Below are 21,314 nucleotides of genomic sequence, written 5' to 3' on the forward strand. Positions count from 1 at the left end.
TGGCACTCTTGTTAAAAAATCAATTGTTTATGAATTTATTTATTTATTTTCTTTTCCATTACCACACTGTCTTGATTGCTATAGCTTTGTTTTAAGTTTTGAAATTGATAGTGAATCCTCTAAATTTGTTGTTCTTTTTCAACATAGTTTTGGCTCTTTTTTTTTTTTTTCTTTTTAGGGCTGCAGGCAGCACATGGGAGTTCCTAGGCTAGGGGTCGATTTGGAGCTCCAGCTGCTGGCCACAGCACTGCACAATCTGAGCTGCGTCTGTGACCTACACCATAGCTCACAGCAACACTGCATCCCCGACCCATTGAGCGAGGCCAGGGATTGAACCAGCATCCTCATGGATACTAGTCAGATTTGTTTCTACTGCACCACCATAGGAATTTCTTGGCTCTTCTGAATCTGTTGAATTTATCTGTGAATTTTAGGTTCAGTTTGTCAGTTTCTGCAAGGACGCTAGGTGGGATTTCGATAGAATTGTTTTGAATCACTAAATTAGTTTAGGGAGTATTGCCATCTTAACAGTATTAGGTCTTTCAACAATGTTTTATCATTTTTAGGATGAAAGTTTTGTATTTCTTTTTAAAAATTTATTCCTAATATTTTATTGTTTTTAAGATTGTTGTACTTAGATAATATTTGTTTTCTTAATTTCATTTTCAGAGTGTTCCTTGCAAGTGGATAGAAATTCTGCAACATTGTTGACTTTGCCTATCCTATTAGTTTTTTAGTAGATTCCTAAGAATTTTTTGTGTATGAGATCATGTCATTTACCAATATAGTTTTACTTCTTCAGTACTGTCTTTTCGGGAGTTCTCATTGTGGTAGAGTGGAAATGAATCCGACTAGTAACCATGAGGTTGCAGGTTCGATCCTTGGCTTTGCTCAGTGTGTTAAGGATCCAACGTTGCCATGAGCTGTGGTGTAGTTTGCAGACGCGGCTTGGATCTGGTGTTGCTGTGGCTGTGGCATAGGCTGGCAGCTGTAGCCCCGATTAGACCCCTAGCCTGGGAACCTCCATATGCCACAGATGCAGCCCTAAAAAGTAAAAAAAAAAAAAAAGACCAACCAAACAAAAAACTATCTTTTATTGTTTTAAAAATTTCAACATAGTTTACATTTTGTATGCATAACTGTAATATCAACCTTTTAAAGTGTAAATCTTTCTCGTTTCTGATTCTTCCTCATGGGGGTCCATCTCCTGTAGTGTGGTGAGTTTTTTTAAAAAAATCGTGAACCCATTTAACTGAATATAACCTGTGATAGATAATCTGGAAAGTTCTATATTAAGAATTTTGTCAAAGAAGATTTGTATTTGTTTCGGTTAGGTTCCAGGGGCAAAACTAGCCTTCATGAGTTTACTTCCTTAGTTATAGGATTCTTAGTTGTAAAGTTTCTTGTAACTTTGTACCCTGGACCTAAGAGTAGGTCCATGATCACACATTCTTATTCTCAGGTGACCCCCCCCCCCCATTTTTTTTTTCCACTTAGAACAGAGGCAGAGACAGGTTTCCTAGTAAGTTCCCTTTTATGTAGGCAGTTGCTTTGTTTTATATCAGAATCTGTGTTTCAGCTCTCCCACTTTGCAGGGACCCAGAGCCCAGTCTCTGATTTCTTAACAAAAACTCTCAATGTGGACTTTTGCCCCTTAGGCATCCCCAGAGTCCCATCTGCCTTCCCGTTATTTTTGTGGTTTCATTTTTCTCTGTTCCTCCACCCCTTTGGGGATTTCCTGTGATCTTAGAATTTTTTTGTGCAGCATTTAGATGTTCTTGGTGCAGAGTGCTTTTTAGATTACCTAGTGTGTCATAATGCTAGAAGTGGATGCAAGTATACACTTTACATAATGTGTGCTTATGAATTTATCCAGATTAAAGTTAATCATAGCATGACTTCATATACCAGTTCTATACTTATTATTTTTAGATTGAAATGGAGCTTGATTAGAAGATGAACTCTAGCTTTTTATGATAGTCTTAAGATGTTGAATAAAGTATTTGAAAACCGCTATAATGGATTAATATTTCATGCATTTCCAAGTTGTTTTATCTACATTGTGTTTCAAAACAGTTTAGAAAACTTGATTGATTGATTGATTGATTTTTTTTTTTTTGCCCTTTTTTGTCTTTTTAGGGCCCCACCCAACGGCATATGGAAGTTCCCAGGCTAGGGGTCTAATAGGAGCTATAGCCTCCAGCCTATGCCACAGCCACAGCAACATGGGATCCGAGCCACATCTGCGACCTACACCACAGCTCACGGCAATGCCGGATCCTTAACCCACTGAGGGAGGCCAGGGACTGAAGCTGCGTCCTCATGGATGCTAGTCGGGTTCTTTAACTGCTGAGCCACAACGGGAACTCCTAGAAAACTTGATTTAAACTTTAGCACTTTTAGGTTTGGAATACTAGAAAAACTAGAATATTATTCTGAACTACTAAACTCCTTAACAGAATAAAAATGATTGTTCGTTTTAGTCATTATAGAATATCTGAAGCCAACCATATAATAATTAGGAGAGAAATACTGGTTTTAAGGGATATTTATATTCCTTAGGCATAGTCTTCTTAAATTGTCATGTCAGAAGAAGAAGAAAGAGAAGGGCAATGCTGAGGGGGGATGTGAGAAATAAAATTGCTATAATAATTCTTACTTTCTCTTCCAAGGGAAAAATACCAGTTGGAATGCTTAGTGTATATGCAATGCAAATTCAATATATTATATACAATGCAATATAATTAGTACAGGAGTGGTGCCTCTCTCTCTGGATCCTTTAACAGTTTTTTAGTTTATCGTTTTCTAAGTAGTAATAAATGGCTTATTTGGTTTTGTATTTACAGTTTTATCTCTCTCTTTTATTTGACAGGTGGCAACTTGTACCATACTGATGTCTCGCTCTTTGGAGAACCTACCGAGTTTGAGTATTTGCGAAAAGTGCTTTTTGAGTATATGATGGGTCGTGAGACTAAGGTATAAATCATGTCTGGTGATTTGGCATGTTGTGTAATTTAAAAGGAAATATATTCCATTTTTAATACACATAGAAATGTTGTATATTTTTAGACCATACCTACCAATAGTAGCCAATAGGTAATTGTGTTGCTCTTAGTTTGCAAAAGTAAATTGACGAATCTTGCTTATATGTATTACATTTATAAAATATTAATTTAAAAAAGTAGATATGCTAAATAATAAAAATCAAAATTTCATTAACTTGATGTGAAACATGGCAATTTTTATTTTTGACTTCAGATCTTAAAGTTAGAATAGATTTTATTTTCATGGAGACTTGAGGATAGCATGGATAGTATTGGAAATGGTCTTAATTAAGAATGACTATGTAGGGATATTTTGAAATTTTACTTTAGTCACTGTAAGAAAGTCATTTTTCACATGTGGAATATTGATCATATTAATAAAAATTTATTTAAAAATTATTAAAAATAACCACACTGTATAAGTAGTAATACTTGGTTAATTTGTTTTCTAGAATGTTAAATTTATTATAAGGACTTTGAGTGTGGAGTCTTGTCTTATGGTTATTTATATGTCCTGCAGTCTTTTTAAAAAGAGCCTTATATTGGACATTTTGTAAATTCATCTTGCATTGAATTGAATGCATTTAGGAAAATTCATCAGTCTTTCCTCAAAATTTTTCAATTGAAGCAATTGTTTCATTTGAAGATACTGTTTCAATTTTTTACCTTTGCAGTCTCTTACATTTTCCTTATATATTGGCTGAGAATGGGATGAGTTTTCTAAGAAACAGTCAGTGTTTTTTAAATTTATGAGTCTGTGGAGGTTACTGAGTGCTGAGCCAGTTCAGGAGTTGATTTGGCAAATATATTTAAAACCTGAAAAGTAAGAGCATAAGAAAATCTCTTAAAAGAATATTATGAATGTATGGATTGTAAATTCAACTAAATAAACACCAATAGTTATAGGGCTAGAAGTCATTTAAATCCTTGATATCAAAATCATTGTGTCAAATAGTTCAAATTAAAGTAACGTCTAGTGTGATTCTGAATGCATCATGAGAAGGATATATTTATTCACAGTAATTCAGTGCCTTTTTTTCTTAAGGACTTTTTTTTTTATATTTAAGGGATAGCTAAAACCAATTTTCTCCTTGTCTTTTTTAAAAAAAAGCTAATGCAATATAACTTTCTCTTATTATGCCTTGACTAGATAGCAGCCTGCATTAAGATGATATAAATAGTTGAGAATTACCTATGGCAAGGAAGGGGGAAAGGTGTATCTTTAAGAAAAATAGCCTCTTGGAACTTGAGCTACTTTGGTTCACATTTGAGTCTAAAGCTGTGATCCCAGTGTTGTTGCTAAATAAATTATTTAACCTTTTCTCAATCTGCGAAATGAAGAGAGTATAACGGCTTCAACTTGAATCTTTTGGAGGTTGCAAGTGTGTGTAGGTGAGATCCCAGAGAGATTGAGTCCTCCTGAAGGAAGGCCTAGCACAGCCTGGGCTACATTCTGGGGCAGTGCCAGCTCAGCCAGGTCTAAGCTTGTGCTCTCAGGGTTCTGCAGTTATCCCTAGACCGTGACTTGAGAGGCAGCTAGAAGGGACTTTTTGAGGCACGGGCAGCCCCCGCTAACAGGTGGCTGGGAGTCTGTGTTGAGGAGGCTTTCTGACCTCTGTCTTCAGCACTCAGAGTACTTCTTTGGTTACTAAAAATGAGTAGTCTTTCATTCTGTCATCATACTTTATGGTAAATATTGAAAATTGGTAGCAGATATTCAGTTTAATTTACTGCATATTTATTGAGTGCTTACTACATTTGGCACTTTATCACCAGAATGGAAGAGATGAAAATTGACACCATCCCTAACTTTAAGGTGTTTACCATTTAGTGGGAAAGTGGAGCTGTTCCCACCAGGCATAGTGGGATACAGGCAGGAGGAAAGTGCAGACAGAAGATCCAAGACAGGAAATCAAGTATGGATTTTGGAATGACAAGTAGCTAAAACACTGGCGCTGGGAGGTAGAAGTGACTCTGTTTAGGGCTACACAAGGAATGGAGGCCCTGGAATGTTTTCAGAGTTTTTCCTGGAGGTTACTGGGGGGTAGCCCTGAATATTTTTGAGCAGGGGTTGATACAGAGCTACTTTTAGAGATGTCTTTTGTTGATTTACCCAGTTTCTGTACATCAAGAAAGAATTTGAAATGGAGACCAGGTTGTAGTTTTGGACTGAGCCGGAGTGTACTGTGGCCTTTGTGATTTGATCACTGTCTGCACTTGTTTATTGTCCAGCAGGATTCGTGGGTCATCCTACCTGCCTTTCCTCATCTACTTTTGTACACAATGTATTTTATGAGACAGATGACTTTTTTTCCTTTTTAGGGCTGCACCCTTAGCATGTAGAAGTTCCCAGGCTAGGGGTTGAATCAGAGATACAGCTGCCAGCCACAGCCACAACCACAACCACAACCACAACCACACAGGACCCAACCTGCATCTGTGACCTACACCACAGCTCACAGCAACCCACTGAGTGAGGCCAGGGATTGAACCCACATCATCATCGATACTAGTGAGGTTTGAAACCTGCTGAGCCACAAGGCAACTCCCTGTGAGGCAGATGATTTTTTTTTAAGACCACATGTATGATACACATTCTTATAGTATGAAGCTTGTAAACTCACCTTTCTTCTGTCCTTGCACTTCTTTTTCTTGGGTTTTGATCCTCCATGCTATTATTAATACTTGAATTCAGCCTGTTTTTCTCTTTAATAGACAGTATTTCTCAATCTAAGCCTCTCCCTAAAGAAAACCTGGCAGGAGAGGCCACTTCTAGTCCATGTGGCTCTTTTGAACTTTCCCTTCTTCCTGGGGCCTACAGTCTGATTTCTTTCCCAAGGTCTGGCAAAGAGCCTCAGCTTCCCATTAAAGTGTTTTCTGGCAGTCTGGGAAGAGCTTTAAGTCGTTACTGGGTAATCAACTGCAAGTTTGGTATCACCGATGAGTTTAGAGAAGGGTTTCTCATTTAACATTGTCTAAAAGTGTGAAGAGGCAATGAGCCACAGTTCCTTTTTTTTTTTTTTTTTTTTTTTTTTTTTGTGACAGACATGCTTGTGCATAGAAATATATGCTGTTTCGTAGTGAATATAAATGGACTTTTGGGTACTTTGAACTTGATAAGTTATTTAAATTAAAGAAATGTTCCCAATTTTTATTTTATCTTTTTTTTAAGGCCGCACCTGTGGCATATGGAGGTTCCCAGACTAGGAGCTGAATTGGAACTGTGGCTGCTGGCCCCTGCCACAGCAATGCCAGATCGGAGCCGTGTTTGCAACCTACACTGCAGCTCACAGCAATGCCAGGTCCTTAACCCACTGAGCAGGGCCAGGGATTGAAACTCTGTAAATTTCCAATTTTTAGACTTTTGGTACTCTCTAAAAACAATCTTCATAGACAGTATACTAGAAATCATTTATAATTTCCAGTGTTACAGTTCCTGTCATGGCACAGTGGAAATGAATCTGACTAGGAACCATGAGGTTGCAGGTTCGATACCTGGCCTTGCTCAGTGGGTTAAGGATCTGGCATTGCCATGAGCTGTGGTGTAGCTTGCAGAGGCAGCTTGGAGCTGATGTTGCTGTGACTGTGGTGTAGGCCGGCAGCTGTAGCTCCGATTGGACCCCTAGCCTGGGAACGTCCATATGCTGTGGTTGTGGCCCTAAAAAGAAAAAAAAAAAAAAAAAAGAAATTCCAGAGTTAATGAAGACAATATTGAAATAGTTACTACTTCATATTTTTCTTGCTAGTTCATGCCACATATATGCTTGGTTTCTTGGCTTCAGTTTAGCACAGAAGATTCTGTTCTGTTTAGGCAATACAATTTAAAGGATGTGGGGTTTTGTAAAATGCCTTTGAAATTCTCCAAGAACTAAGTTGTTTTAAAAGGTTTTTGTTTGTTTGTTTGTTTTTAAGTCATCAGACTGGCAGAGGCAGAGATAAAAGGAAGAAACGGGCTGAAACTAAAATCTTGCTGTTTGATAGGGTTTGTGGTTGAGGAATAGTATTAGTTGGTCTCTTAGTTGAAATAAGTATAAGAAATATGTATTGTGCTTTGCCTGGGCTTAGCACATAATAGGAATTTTAAAAGCATAGGTCCTTTCCTTCCTGGAAATAAATATACTTTTTTTCTAATGTGAGTTCCTAAAATTTTTGGTTAACTCTATTATGCTATCTTTTGCTCAGTGACGTTCTGCAGTCACACTTTCCTCCCTTCCCAATACACACACACACACACACAGTCTGGTAACTTGGACAAAGAATATTAGAGTCAGCTCTCTGGGTGAGCCTCCCATCCTCTGTAGCACTACTGCAGAGAGTAGTACTACTACTATTCCTCAGGAGAGCACTAGTACCTGAATTTGTATGTAAGCACTGAACTTGTTATCCTACTTATTTCATAAGTGGTATCTTCTTTCCTCTCTGTCTCCCTCAAAACATCTCATCTTGATACAAAATAGGGAATTTCAACCTTTGAGGAGAATTTTCCACGAGCTTATGGGTGACAGTCTGACTTACGGTATATTTATTTAGATCTGCACAGTTTATGATCTTGTTTTTGCAAGCCACCATGTGTAATGTTTTGATTCATCCTGTTTTTTACCAAACAAAACATCTTGTGTTTATTTAAAATGTAATTTGTATTTCTATTAGGCTGATGTGCTGCATGTCTTAAAAAATACCTATAAGCATGTTCATGTTCATGCAGTAGCCCGTGTTTATGAGATATATGATGTGATTTAGTTCAAGTTGAACTTGGCAGTATCTAATTCTGACTATTTAGAGCATATGTTTTGGCAATACATCACTTATTAGATAGATTTCTATGAATAAAAAGCCTCGTAAAAATGAATGAGTAATAAAGTTTAATTTTAATAAGACAAAGGGCCAAGAGCATTAGAACTTTATATAGCTTCATGCTATTATAAATGTATCTTCTTAAAATAATATCAACCCAGACATTGTAAGGGGTCCTTTCAAATTGAAATTCTAGTGTTGGCTGTTACTTCCTTGACTGATACCTTCACATCATACTTCTTTGGTCGTGGCTTCCATTGAGAGCACTAAAGAATTCCACCAGCAGAACATGTCAGAATGGGTTGAGACTCATTAGCTCCACTGTCCAGTGACTGTCTCTTGTCTTTCTTGTAGACCATGGCAAAGGTTATAACCACTGTACTGAAGTTCCCTGATGATCAGACTCAGAAAATTTTGGAAAGAGAAGATGCTCGACTCATGGTAAGCTTTAAAAGCAGGCTACAGATAGAAGGCCACTTGATCTCACCTGTTTATATTCTCTCTCTCATTTACAAAGACTTTGAGTTGGTAAAAGAAATTTTAAAGTTTTAATCTTTGTTGTACTATAGCCTGAAAAATGAGATTGAAACTACATCAAGCAAACTAAACCGAGAGCAAATCTGAATGGGTGCCCTCCAGTAGAAAACAATCTTTTTAATAGTATATATAAGGTTGGTTCCTATATTATGTCATATGGGATTTCCAGAACTTGGACTCTTTGTAGAAAGTACAGAAAAGGCATTTGTTCTGGTATATCCAGTAATAATTTTTTAAACTAAATTATATCATGATGTTAGATGTTTTATAGATTACAGTTCCTTATTCTGTTTCAGGTTATTTCCACATTCAGAGTGAAGGGATTGAAGCAATTTTGAGCTTTTGACATAGACCGTACAAGGGAAATGTAGATAACTGAATTGTTAGGAACCTTTGTGTGAAGTCAGCTGTGATTGGAATGAAACACACATTTCATAAATTATGCAAAATTCCCTTTGCCTAACTTCTTTTTGGCCTAAACCAGTAATAGAGTAAGAAGATCTATTCTAAGTGGAGTGTGAAATTTGTGATGTTTCCTGTCTGGCTCTTAGCTTTCTCCTTCTGCTTCCTTTTCTTGTCTTGCTGGGATCCTGCAGCACTTCTACTTCTTTCCCCTAGTTTCTTTGCCTATTTCATGATCCCAGTACCGCTGTTCTTTTCACTCTCCTGTTTAAAGCAAACAAAAATCTACTCTTGAGTGATGGGTTAGTCTATGTCTGAGTATCTCCATTAAGAAGGACTGAGTCAGTGGAGTTCCTGTCTTGGTGCAGCAGAAACAAATCCAACTAGGAACCATGATGTTGCGGGTTCGATCCCTGGCCTCGCTCAGTGGGGTTAAGGATCCAGCATTGCCTTGAGCTGTGGTGTAGGTTACAGATGCGGCTGGGATCTGGTGTTGCTGTGGCTCTGGCGTAGGCCAGCAGCACCAGTTCCAATTAGACCCCTAGCCTGGGTACCTCCATATGCTGCAGGTGCGGCCCTAAAAAGACAAAAGACCAAAAAAAAAAAAAAAAGAAGAAGGACTGAGTCAGTAAGTGATTACCTCTCAAAGCATGCCATCTTATCTTTTCATACTGTGTGTGCTTCTTACAAAAATTCTGGCTTATGAGCCCAAATCTTCCTTTCTGTTGTGATCACCAGTTTGTTCTGGCTCTAACCCATGGAACTCAACCCAAAGCTAGAGATGTCCTGGATGGAAGGTTTTACCCTCCAAGCTAAAGACTCCCAGCACTTATCAGCCATCTGTAAAATTCCTCTCCTTCGACCCGTTGCATGTTCTGACCTTTTCCTGGCTTTCTCTAAGATCATCCCAACATCCCTGATTTCTGTCCCAATATACACCATTGTATATTATATTATTTACCTATCATAAATTTTCTGGGAAAATTGCAGTTATTTTAGTTAGCATTTAATTGTTTTTTTTCTTTTCTTTTTTCTTTTTCTTTTTTTTTGTAAAGCATTTCTCCCTTGTATCTAGTGGTTGAAAAAATATTGTCATATCTCTATAGTTTTTTCTGATTATAGGTATTTTTGATAAAGAAGTATGTCACTATAATGTATGCCCTTCCATCAGTGGAGAGAATGTTGTTTCACATTATAGCAAACATCTAATTCTGTAATCTGTAGTCATTCAGAATAGTTCTCCTTTTTACTGAGTAAAATAACTGTGTCTTTGTGAAAATAAAAATCTCCATTGCACCTTGAGCCTGTTGACACAATTCTATCACTATGATCCATTTAAGAAAATATTTTAAAATAATACAAATAGAAAGCTTTTATTATCTTTATCCATTCTCCTGTGGCATCTTTATTATCTTGATGTTGGGGTATGGCCAAACTCTCCTCTAACTCTTAGGCTACATTTTGTCAGGATTTGCAGTGTAGTATAGATTCACCCTACGTCACTACTTTGGCAAATGTGCTGGGAAGCCTACCTCCTCAGCCCTTTGGCTGCTTTGCTTCAAAGGAAACTAATTGAATTGTTTATATGTAAATAGTGAACCCTGTAAAAAACCTTTTTTTGGGAGATGGAAAATCAGTCTCCCTCCCTTTCTTCCTTCCTTCCTTCTTTTTTCTTTTCTTTCCCGTGTATCCTTAACCACTAGGCCACCAGGGAATTCTCTTTCTTTTTAAAATTTTAACTAAAAAGAAATTTTTGAAAAACTTTACACTCTTTATTCCTATATAAAGTGGTATTCATTCTAGATGGGCATGAAATGGTGACTGATCCTTCTTAAAATAATCCTTCCTTATCCCAGAGGCTTACCACCCAGGAAGAAAGTCCCATTCTTTCCACTGTTATTTTAAGCAAAGTCTCATCCATCATTATCTTCTGCTTAACGAATGAATTCAGTCAGCAATCACTTACTCTTTTACTCGTTATGGTGAATACAGGAAAATGAAAGATATGGTTGTTGACCTTGTGGAACCTTTAATTTTAGGGGGAAGACGTTGTATCCATTCATCCGTACATGAATAAAAGATGTGTCCAAGTAATGTAATTCAAATAGTAAAAATAAATGCTTAGGAAATATGCAATAAATTATGGTGAGCATGAAGTGAGGGAAATGCTAAAGATGACTTATAAATCAATCTGGGTCACCTTTTGTCAGTATAAAGAGGTTGTTGGTACTTGATAGAGTGACTCATTGTTTCCTTATTTGATGGAAAATTGAGATTATTATTGATCGAGAAAGTTAAAACGTCACATTTGCCTTAAGATTGCTGTTATTCATAAAATAAGTGGTAAGAACCACTGTCTTTGAACAAGTATCTTGAAGAAATTACAACTTATTTCATATTCATTTCAATTCAACATATTTCATATTTTATATGAGCTGTAGCTGAGTGGAGCAAAACACCACTAAGAATAGTGACTTCTTTTCTATGGGAGTATCCAGTAGAAAGATATATAAATGTATAGAAAGTTAAGCTTGTAAGGAGTGTTTTAAATGATCATTTAGGAGTTCTCGTTGTGGCTCAGTGGGTTATGAACCTGACTAATATCCGTGGGGATGTGGGTGCGATCCCTGGCCTCGCTTAATGAGTTGGGGATCCAGCATTGCCATGAGCTGTGGTGTAGGTCACAGACACAGGTCAGATCCCATGTTACTGTGTCTGTGGTGTAGGCCCGCAGCAGCAGCTCTAATTTGACCCCTAGCCTGCTGGAAACTCTCGTATGCGGCATATGCCACATCTGCAGCCCTAAAAAGCAAAAAAAAAAAAATCATTTAAAAACTGTTTAGGAGTTCCCGTTGTGACGCAGTGTTAACGAATCCGACTAGGAACCATGAGGTTGCGAGTTCGATCCCTGGCCTTGCTCAGTGGGTTAAGGATCCGGCGTTGCCGTGAGCTGTGGTGTAGGTCACAGACGTGGCTCGGATCGTGCGTTGCTGTGGCTCTGGCGTAGGCTGGCAGCTACAGCTCCGATTAGACCCCTAGCCTGGGAACCTCCATATGCCAAGGAAGCGGCCCAAGAAATGGCAAAAAGACAAAAAACAAAACAAAACAAAACTGTTTAGCCACGTTAGCTTTAAATGTATGTTCCACATGGACTGTTTCTGTTAACATGTAACTGTGCAGCCACAGTTTCACCTCTACTAAAATCTGCAATATTTAATGTTTTGTTATTTTAGGTTTGGGGACTGCTAAGTTGGTATAAGTAAACCAAGCAAACCCCAACACACTGCAGAGCTCCTTCCCCAATCCATCAGCTTTGGGATGCTTGAGAGCATGGATTGCACTTTTCGCTGAAAGTGTGCAGCCCAAACCAGTGTTTGCATTATTTAGCAGGTACTAGTGGAGGAATACGTTCTAAAATCTTGGATTCATGACCCTAACGATTGTATGTTTGCTTTGTGGTATTGATCAAAAACTTTTCATGACTGCTGATAAGGGATTTTTCAGTGTATTCCCCCTTTACCATATCTCCCCTTCCTTCAGTGAGTTTGGTACTCTTTATTTGAAAAATCCCATTACAGAACACAACAGTTATTATTTCATAAGTGGTTTCAGAGTTTAATTTAATTTCAAGAATATATTTTCTAGATGAGAAACCATTATCTGTCAGATCAGATTAAATTAGAGAGCATATTTGGAGTTCCCTTGTGGCTCAGTGGGTTAAGGATATAGCATTGTTGCTCCTGTGGCACAGGTTCAATCCCTAGCCTAGGAACTTCCACATGCCATGTTACAGACAAAAAAGTAAATAAATAAATTACAGATCATATTTAAAATCTGGTTTATTTGAGGGTCGCAGTGTGTAGAGGAATACTAGTCCTTCATTTGATGGATCCCAGAGCCTGTGTTTCTTCACAAAACTAACATCTTGTTAGGACTGTTATAGAACCAAAGCAGGTATAGTACCTGCACTGGGGTCTTGTGATAATGGTAGGGCTTGTGGTGATGGCTCTTTAGCCACCATTTAGTGATATGTAGAACTAGTCTTTCCCAGAAAAGGAGTCTTGGGAAGATAGACTAATAATGTTTAAAATACATCATGAAAGACCTCAGGATGAGTCATTTTATAGGAGTGATACCAGCTCAAGAAATGTTCCATCTCCAGTGTCGTACCTCAGAGTGCCAGCCACATGCTGCTTTGCTTTGGTGAGAGCAACCAGCTCTCAACAGCTCAGCCCCTCCATAACTTTGGGCAAACCTTTTTCATATTTCTGGTCCTTACTGGTAAAATGAATTATGTTGAATTATTGTATTGCTAAAGTTTCTTTTTCTCTAAAGAACTAAGTTTGTTGTAAATTTTTAAGTTTTAGATTTCTTTCAAGTGAGAAAAAAATTGTCTTAATGTGTAGCAGGCAGAGGTTAAAGAAAGTGCAGATATGGGAGTTCCCGTCGTGGCGCAGTGGTTAACGAATCCGACTAGGAACCATGAGGTTGCGGGTTCAGTCCCTGCCCTTGCTCAGTGGGTTAACGATCCGGGGTTGCCGTGAGCTGTGGTGTAGGTTGCAGACGCGGCTCGGATCCTGCGTTGCTGTGGCTCTGGCCTAGGCTGGCGGCCACAGCTCCGATTCGACCCCTAGCCTGGGAACCTCCATATGCCACAGGAGCGGCCCAAGAAATAGCAAAAAGACAAAAAAAAAAAAAGAAAGTGCAGATATGAAGTGCTCATACCTTTGTGTTCCCTAAAGCGCCTTTTCCCTCCTCTGATTTTTAGCTTATTGCGCCTGATACTTTGTGATGGTTTAGGTAGTTTAAATGGCTGGGGTAGACTGGATATTTGAGAAGTAGGGTGGAAGCAATAGTGAATACAAAAATCTCTAGCTTCTCTAATTGTTTTTTGCTGAGTAGGACTGCCCTCAAAGTATACTATCTGATTTAATCTTTTTAGCTGTGCCCCAGCATGTGGGAGTTGCCAGGCCAGAGATCAAACCTGCACCACAGCAGTGACCCAAGCCACAGCAGTGACAACTCTGGATTCTTAACCTACTGAGCCACCAGAGAAGTCCTAGATGGCTATTTTCTGGATGACTCCATTAAAAGAAAATTTTTCTTTTTGATGAAAAAGATTTGGCTTCTTTTCCCATCCACGCTGATGCTCTGTTAACTATGTCTTTGTTTTGCTTTCTTGCCGATCCTTTGTGTTGTGTCAAGTTCTTGGTCAGTCCTTACCTCAGACCAGTCTTGTACTTAAGTTAGGGTTTCTCACTACTCTCCCTTTGGTTGAAATTTTAAAAAAATCCTCAGACTTAATAAAATCATCAGAACTTTTCAGCCTTGTTAGGTACGTAAGTTCTCCATTCCAGCGTCAGTTTACCTTTCCCTTTGCAGCAGCAGCTCATTAGATGCAGGCAAGGTGGAGTCAGGAAATAAATGCAAATAAAACCAATGCATGGTGAAAAATACTGCATGTATAAGACACTTTATGTTTTATCTCAAAAGTGGTTTTGCCTCTTGATTTTGTTAAGAATTATGTAATATGTGATCATTGTAAAAAAAAAAAAAAATTGCAAACAATTCAGAAATTTACTACGTAGGAAGCGAGACCTTGATGATCTTCAGCCGCCTAGCTGTTTCCACCCTGCCAAGGTCATGTTTGCTAATGGTGTGGTGAACATCCCCAGCTTTATAATCATGTATTTATAATTATTCCTTTATCAGTTAAGCATATTCTTTTATAAAAATGGGAGTTTACAATAGCTTACTTTTTCAATTAATATATTTTTATATTATTCTATCTCATTAGAAATTGATTTATCTTATTCTTTTTAATGGTTGATTCGGTAATTATATGATCAGTTTCTTATTCATAGACACTTAGATTATTTCAGTTTTTCAGTACTTAACAAGCATAGAGACAGGGAACATATATGTATTTCTCATACTTCTGCAAGTTTTCGAATAGGATATTAGCCTTATTGTGTTGTGTATATTGCAAATATTATTTTCTCATTTGTCTCTTGATTTTGCTGCTTCTTACTAACTGCATGTTAAATATAAAAGATAAATACAATGATGTTTTTGAGGTTGGTCACACTAAGAATAGGCTCAGATTCTTTATAAAGAACCCCATGTTTTTGCTGATGCTGTTTTAAAGTAAGCCAGGAAACTAATTAATAATCTTGGATTATGACCATGTTAAATAGGACATAGAATTTATTTAAGAAGGTTGCTACAGTAAAAACCATGTTTACAGAGATTGGGTCCCTTTGAATAGAAACTCTGGTTTGGGTCATCATTCCTGAAACCTTTCCTGATATACTGTTAAATTACAAGAGAGTAACTCAGTGATGAAAATGATATATTTTAAGAATGATAGTTCAACATATAGACATACCACATTCACATTCATCCACATTTCCCCCAAAACTTTTGGTGGTAAGTTGAGATGATGTAAATCAAATTTTAATGTATACTTTAGTAGAATTATGAAAGAAATCCTTTTATATACCAAATAATCACAACCTAATTAATCTAGTGTATAAATATATCCTTTAAGTGTGACGTACATCTATAATTGTGTTTAAATTTTTTAAGTTCCAGATAAAGTCTCAGCTACGCAGTGTTATATTTACTTAGGATGGGAGGGAGCTGTTACAGATTCCTCAGCCTCTCCTCCCTCGATTTGGGGGAGATGTGAGAAAAATTTAAGTACAGTCTGTTTAATCCTTTGAAGTTAATAGACACATAATTCTCTGTGTTATGTTAAATCTTAAAACTAACCCAATGAGCTTTTTTTCTTCCTGGCTTTGTAGTATACTTCACCTCGCAGTGGTATCTTCTGAGTAAACCATCAGTCTGTGCTTAGTTAGCATGTGGTGAGTGAAGAATAATATGTCTTGTGTCTTTTGTGTAAAAATCAAATGTGTTGCATGATACTAACATTTTGCTGTAATTCTTTGGCTCTTTTGTTTAATGAAAATATGATTACTCTCTGGGTTAATATAGATCACCACCACCAGTAAATGTTACATAATTCTAGGAAATTTTAGTTCTTTAAATAGTAGTTGAAAGTTTCAAAATTGCTCTTTGAAATTTTTCTAAAGAATCCAAAAATGTTCTTATGTACTTTATATTCCTTTTTGTTTTTTTCTATTTCTTGAGAATGATTTTTGAAGTTAATAAAGATTGTGAAAGAGAAATGAAAAATCATTTTGTAGGTAAAAGTAGAATGTAAAATATTGTAAACCCTGCTTGGAGTCAAGGCTAGTCTGAAATAATGAGCACTAGTAAGGTTGATTTTAAAATCAATGGCAGTTTTATTACTTCCTGGAATCATACAGTTTAATAACACATTTGTCCTGAGGAGATCCTTAAGCAGCCTGCTTTAATTGAATGTGACTGTTTCTAATTAATATATTATTAGAGTGAAGTGGAGGCATCTAAAATATTTGAACACAGTTGACCATCCTCAAACATTCCTCCCATCACCTCCACATATTACCATGCTATTAGCATGATTTAGCACCCCTAAAAATTTAGGGTACCTCTATACCTCAAACTTTGCAAGAATTTTCACAAATGACAAATAAGCTGATCACAATCAGTAGAGCTTAATTATAATTAAAATATTCTCTGATTATTGTTTCAGCTAGTATTCAGCTAATACCAAGTTTTAAAATGCTAATTACAGCATTATATATATATATATATACATTTTTTACACTTTTAACTTTAAATATCCTTTCTGAATACATCTGAATCTCATTTGTATTTTTAACATATATCAATTAACTTGCCTTAATGATTATCTAAAACTGTCATTAGTTATGTAAATCCCATATCTAACCCAAGAAGTCTTAACCTTACCTTTGTTTATAATATAAATATTGCAGTGTCCTTGTCATATTATTGCATTTAAATAGTATCATTTATCACTTATTACACAAGATATACTGTGTAGCATTTCTATTGATTGTCTCAACTTTTAGTTTGAAAAATTTCAAACAAGATTTGTGAAAATAGTACAGTGAGCACCCATATACCCTTCACCTTTGTTTACCAGTTATTAACATTTGTCACATTTTCTCACTTGGTCTCTCTCTCTCTATTTCCCACTCTCTGACATTTGATGGTTGCTTGCAAGCATTTGACAGTTACTTTCAAACATAAACTAAGTACTTTAGCAAGAATCTTTCAGAACAGGGCCCTTCTCCTATATACTCACAGTATAGTTACCACTCTCAGGAAATTTAATATTAACAGAATGCTGTTATCTAATGTATAGTAAATATCCACATTTTCAGGTTTGCAAATAATTTCTCATAATTTTTTAAACTCCAGGATTCATTGAGAATTTGCACATTGCATTTTGTTGTCATGTTCTTCTAGTCTCTTTTAAACTAGAAAAGTTCTCCCACCCTTTTTTGGATCTCTCATGACCTTGACACTGTGCAGCATTATTTAACATCATTTTTTTCCTTTTTCTTTTCTCTTTTGTTTTTGGTGGCTTCTCAACATATGGAGTTCCCAGGCCAGGTCAGATCTGAGCCTCAGGATTCTTTTTTTTTTTTTTTTTTTAATAGTTATTACCCAACACAATTTTTTTTTCTACTGTACAGCTGAGCCTCAGGATTCTTAACCCATTGTGCCAGGCTGGGGATCAAAGCTGCATCCCAGCGCTCCAGAGATGCTGCAGAGCCTCTTGTGTCACAGCGGGAACTCCTTTGCAGCATTATTGAATTATGCATGAATTTCTTTTCCCACAATAGTGCAAACTAAGTTTTCAAAATAATTGACGGGGATTTAAATGTCATAGCTGGTCTTTTTCTTATCTTCCCTGGGTTTCTAGGACTAACATGAGTGATGAGCAAGTTTTACAAATAATAAACTCTTGGAAATACATTATGAGTAGTGGATTATATTGTCCATTTACAAGTTGAGAAGACTTTAACTAGAACCAATATGTCTATGAAAAGTTTGTCTCTATTACTTAATCTTATTTGGTGGTTTAGTTTTATGCGTTTCTAGAAGCCTCATAACTTGATTTGACCATTGGCTTTTAGCGTCTTAGAGAAACCTTCTAGGAAGGTTTAGCATCAGCTAGCATAGCATTTTAAGTTTTTTAAAATTAAGTTTGTTAATTTCAGATAAGGCATAGCATCCTGGGAGAACTGCAGTATGCAGAAAAGTCAACACATTAGGGAAAACGGAAAACCTTTTTCTCCTTTCAAATCCAGTCTGCATCCTTGTGAAATTCTGCCACATCAGCATGTTTATGCCCAGCTTTGTCTCATCATGACCTGGTAGCATTCAACATGTGCTGAAAGGTTGCATTTCCAAATTTCACTTTAAAATACTGCTTTCCAGGATTGCTGGCTATAGGTCAGATCGTTACAAGAATAGTAACGTTTTAGAAGATTCCTTTAGGATTTAACATTTGAAACATTTCTGCTTCAAGTACTCAGATGATAGAATATAATTTTGATAAAAGTTTATTTTAACTCGAAAAAACAAATCTAAAATTTAGGTTTAAAAGTTTTCCTTTCTTTGTTTATCCTCTTTTCTTTTTTCTTTTCCAGTCATGGCTCCGATCTTCATCTTGAAGAAGTGATGTTGAGCAAGCCTGGAAAACTGCACATTTGCTGTTCTTAGAGAACAAAGCTATTATTCAGGGCCCCTCATGTAGCCAGAAGAAAAGTTGCAGACTGCCTTTAAAATAGATTATATCAGTGGAGAAACGGTGATAATTTTTTTCTTTTTTTCTTCATTTTTTTTGTTGGGAAGAGTTTTGTGTTGTTTAAAAGATATTTTGAATAACTTAACCTGATTTATGGGCTCACTTAATGTTCCTTTCTTCCATTCTTTTTGTCCCTCTTTTTTGAAGGACTGCTTGCCTTTCCTATTTATTTTTAGGGTGATTTTTTTTTTTTTAAAGACTTGTGCAATACATTTTGAGGTGAAACTTAGTGGATTTTTTTCTGATAAATTACAGCATTTAATTGACTATTTTATCCAGATTGATTTGTGGAATATTTGCTAAAGACTAGTTCTTAAGCTATGACATATGGTAAATCCAAATGGCAGTACCTCATTGTTTACTTAGCTTTTTGTACTTATATTTTTCAGAGGAAAAATACTACTGTAAATTGTAAATAGTCAATACATAACTGTATTGTATGCAAATCTGTGACTGTTGGCAATGTCATCTCGGAAGAACAGATAAATAAAGTTTATTTACTATACAAAATGTGCTTATTGTGTTTTTTCCTAAGTTGAAATCTATTTCAAAATAGTTAAGAATTTATGTTCTATCTGGGTGAATATAATGAGGAATTGTCAAGAGAGCTGAATGCTAAGCATTTGGAAAGATTTATTATATTCAAAATGAGCATGACAGAGAAGAAGTAAGGAAATAACTACTTCCTGGTGTGTGATTTAGGATTCTGCCAACTTGGGGATGCCTCCTCTCTCTGCAAAGCCCATAGTTTGAGTCTGTTTAAACTTAGTGAGAGAGAAGTTTCTGGGCACCAATGGATGGGAACTGCTGAGAGGGTTTCACACACCCTTTATAGTCTAGCAAACACAGTATTCAGTGTCTAGGTATTATCTAATCTGCCTCTAGGTGGAATCCCAATTATCCAGACAGTCTGGACCTTAGCATTGCTGGTGTATCTTATATTGTGATAAAAAGTGGGGAGCTCTAGGGGGTAGAGAATCAACCAGACTTCCTATAGCACACAGATGAGTGTTTTGAGGACTACTCTTCCAGCAAGGAAAGAGGGCTTCTCATCTTATTCTTTCAAAATTTTCTTCAAAATTTTGTCCCACTAAAGGGTTTCTGACAGCAGATGTGACTTCTTGACCCTTTTAATAACTTTTTTGGGGGTAGAAAGTATGGGCTGTTAGTGAACTCCATAAACAACTTCCTACAGTTTCTCCCTAATCCATTTATGGAGACAGGCATATCAGAAAGTTCAGGGGTCAGCAGACTTTCTCTCTAAAGGGCCAGATAGTACACATTTTCAACTTTATAGGCCATAGTCTCTGTCACAACCTCTTACCTCTGTCCCTGTTGTACAATAACAGTCATAGATAATAGATAAATGAATGAACATAGCTGTGTTCTAATAAAACTTTATTTATAAAAGCAGGTGGCAGGCAGGATTTGGCTCACACGCTGTGGTTCAGCCCCCAAGAAAGTGGACAAGTTGGATTTTAAATGCGGAGTTGATCGCTTCTCGGCCTTTTGGCTAAGATCAAGTGTAAATGCGGAGTTGAGGTTGAACAATAATCAATTAGCTTACAGAAGTTGCTCCTTTTTTCCTCGGTGCAGCCATGTGGCTGCTCTTTCAGAAAAAGACTCAGCGAATTCAGCCCACCTTGATTAGGAAGAGTGATGGCATTCCCTCCGTGTTACTTGTTTCAGCTAGAAGCATGAAGCCGTACATTGTTCTCAGTGCCAGGGTCTCAGACTTCTCAGGGACCTTTTCTTGAAGATCTGCGGCTATGTCCCTGCTTGATGCCTCAAAAGAGTTTTTCCAACAATGTTTGCATCATAGCTACAGTCCACTGTGTACCTTGCCTTCCACTCTCCGAATCCAAGGCTCGCTCTCCAAGACCTCCTGACTGTAGCGCACAAAATGGTGGATATGGTCAATTTATTGCCTGGAAACAACCATTTCACTGTGGAAGGTGTTAGATGCTGGTAAGATGTTACTTTAGCAAGGTTTTGGCAAAAATTTCACTTGGAGCCAGTGGAATGTTATAGACAAGTGTCTATAACTTTGTTCAGGTCAGATGCATGTGAATTTTGAGAGAAAACTACTTAATTGACAGGAGTCTTAGTCTGTTTGGGCCTCTGTCACAAAATACTATAGACCAGGTGACTTACAAACAACAAATATTCATTTCTGATAGTTCTAGGGGCTGAGAATTCCAACATCCTGGTGCGGGCAAATTCTGTGTCTGGTGAAGGCCCACTTTCTGGTTCAGACAGCTGTTTTGTTTGGGGTTTTTTGCTGTAACCTCAGATGGCAAAACGCAGAGGAGCTTTTTGTGGCCTCTTTTGTAAAAGGGCACTCACTCATCCCTTTCATGAGAGTCCTGTCTTCATAACCAAATCACCTCCCAAAGGCCCTACCTCCTAAGGCCGTCACCTTGGGCATTGAGTTTTAACATGATTTTGAGGAGGGCATGTTCAGTCTACAGCAATTTGAAAATTGTTGAATTAGGTATTCCTGAAAGGACTGGAAGTTTGTTTCTGAGTTACTAATTTATAAATGTCTTCTTTTTTCAGAAATATATTGGCCGCGAAACCTGCCTGTGAAGTGAGTAGCATGCAGAGGCTGTAAGGGTGTCATGCCTTCCCCTTGCTGCAGGGAAAGGAAGGTAGGGACGCTTCAAATGTAGCTTCCTCACCCTCCACACCAAACAGGGGCCAAAGGCTGTAGGCCAAATACTATATTGAGTTCTCCTTTATCTCCAAGAAAACAAGCCAACACAAAAGACCTTTTGATTTTGTTTTCTATTACAAGAGTACACTTA

General features: G+C 37.2%; 1 protein-coding gene and 1 non-coding gene across 13 annotated transcripts in view; both read left to right on the forward strand.

Moving 5' to 3' along the window:
* GOLGA4 (golgin A4) overlaps positions 1–19,017 on the forward strand; it is a 121,440-nt gene extending 102,423 nt beyond the window's left edge. For 7 of the 12 annotated variants that reach the window (XM_084987693.1, XM_084987699.1, XM_084987695.1 and 4 more), the window contains 4 exons: positions 2,873–2,976; positions 8,193–8,279; positions 15,584–15,646; positions 18,350–19,017. In XM_084987693.1, the coding sequence (XP_084843819.1) occupies positions 2,873–2,976; positions 8,193–8,279; positions 15,584–15,613 (221 nt within the window). In that variant the 3' untranslated portion in view covers positions 15,614–15,646; positions 18,350–19,017. The remainder of the gene's footprint in view (positions 1–2,872; positions 2,977–8,192; positions 8,280–15,583; positions 15,647–18,349) is intronic. The other 5 variants (XM_005652395.4, XM_084987700.1, XM_084987696.1 and 2 more) reach the window with 1 other exon arrangement.
* A 2,027-nt stretch (positions 19,018–21,044) lies between these two features.
* The window catches only part of APRG1 (APRG1 tumor suppressor candidate), a 44,941-nt gene continuing 44,671 nt past the window's right edge, over positions 21,045–21,314 (forward strand). Inside the window, exon 1 of the transcript XR_014822743.1 lies at positions 21,045–21,158. This is a non-coding gene — a transcript (APRG1 tumor suppressor candidate). The remainder of the gene's footprint in view (positions 21,159–21,314) is intronic.

The sequence above is a fragment of the Sus scrofa genome, chromosome 13 (assembly GCF_054392235.1).
Source record: "Sus scrofa isolate SSC_HxYL_T2T_F1_AM1 chromosome 13, Sscrofa_HxYL_maternal_Yorkshire_Landrace_v2.0, whole genome shotgun sequence".
Lineage (NCBI taxonomy): Eukaryota > Metazoa > Chordata > Mammalia > Artiodactyla > Suidae > Sus > Sus scrofa.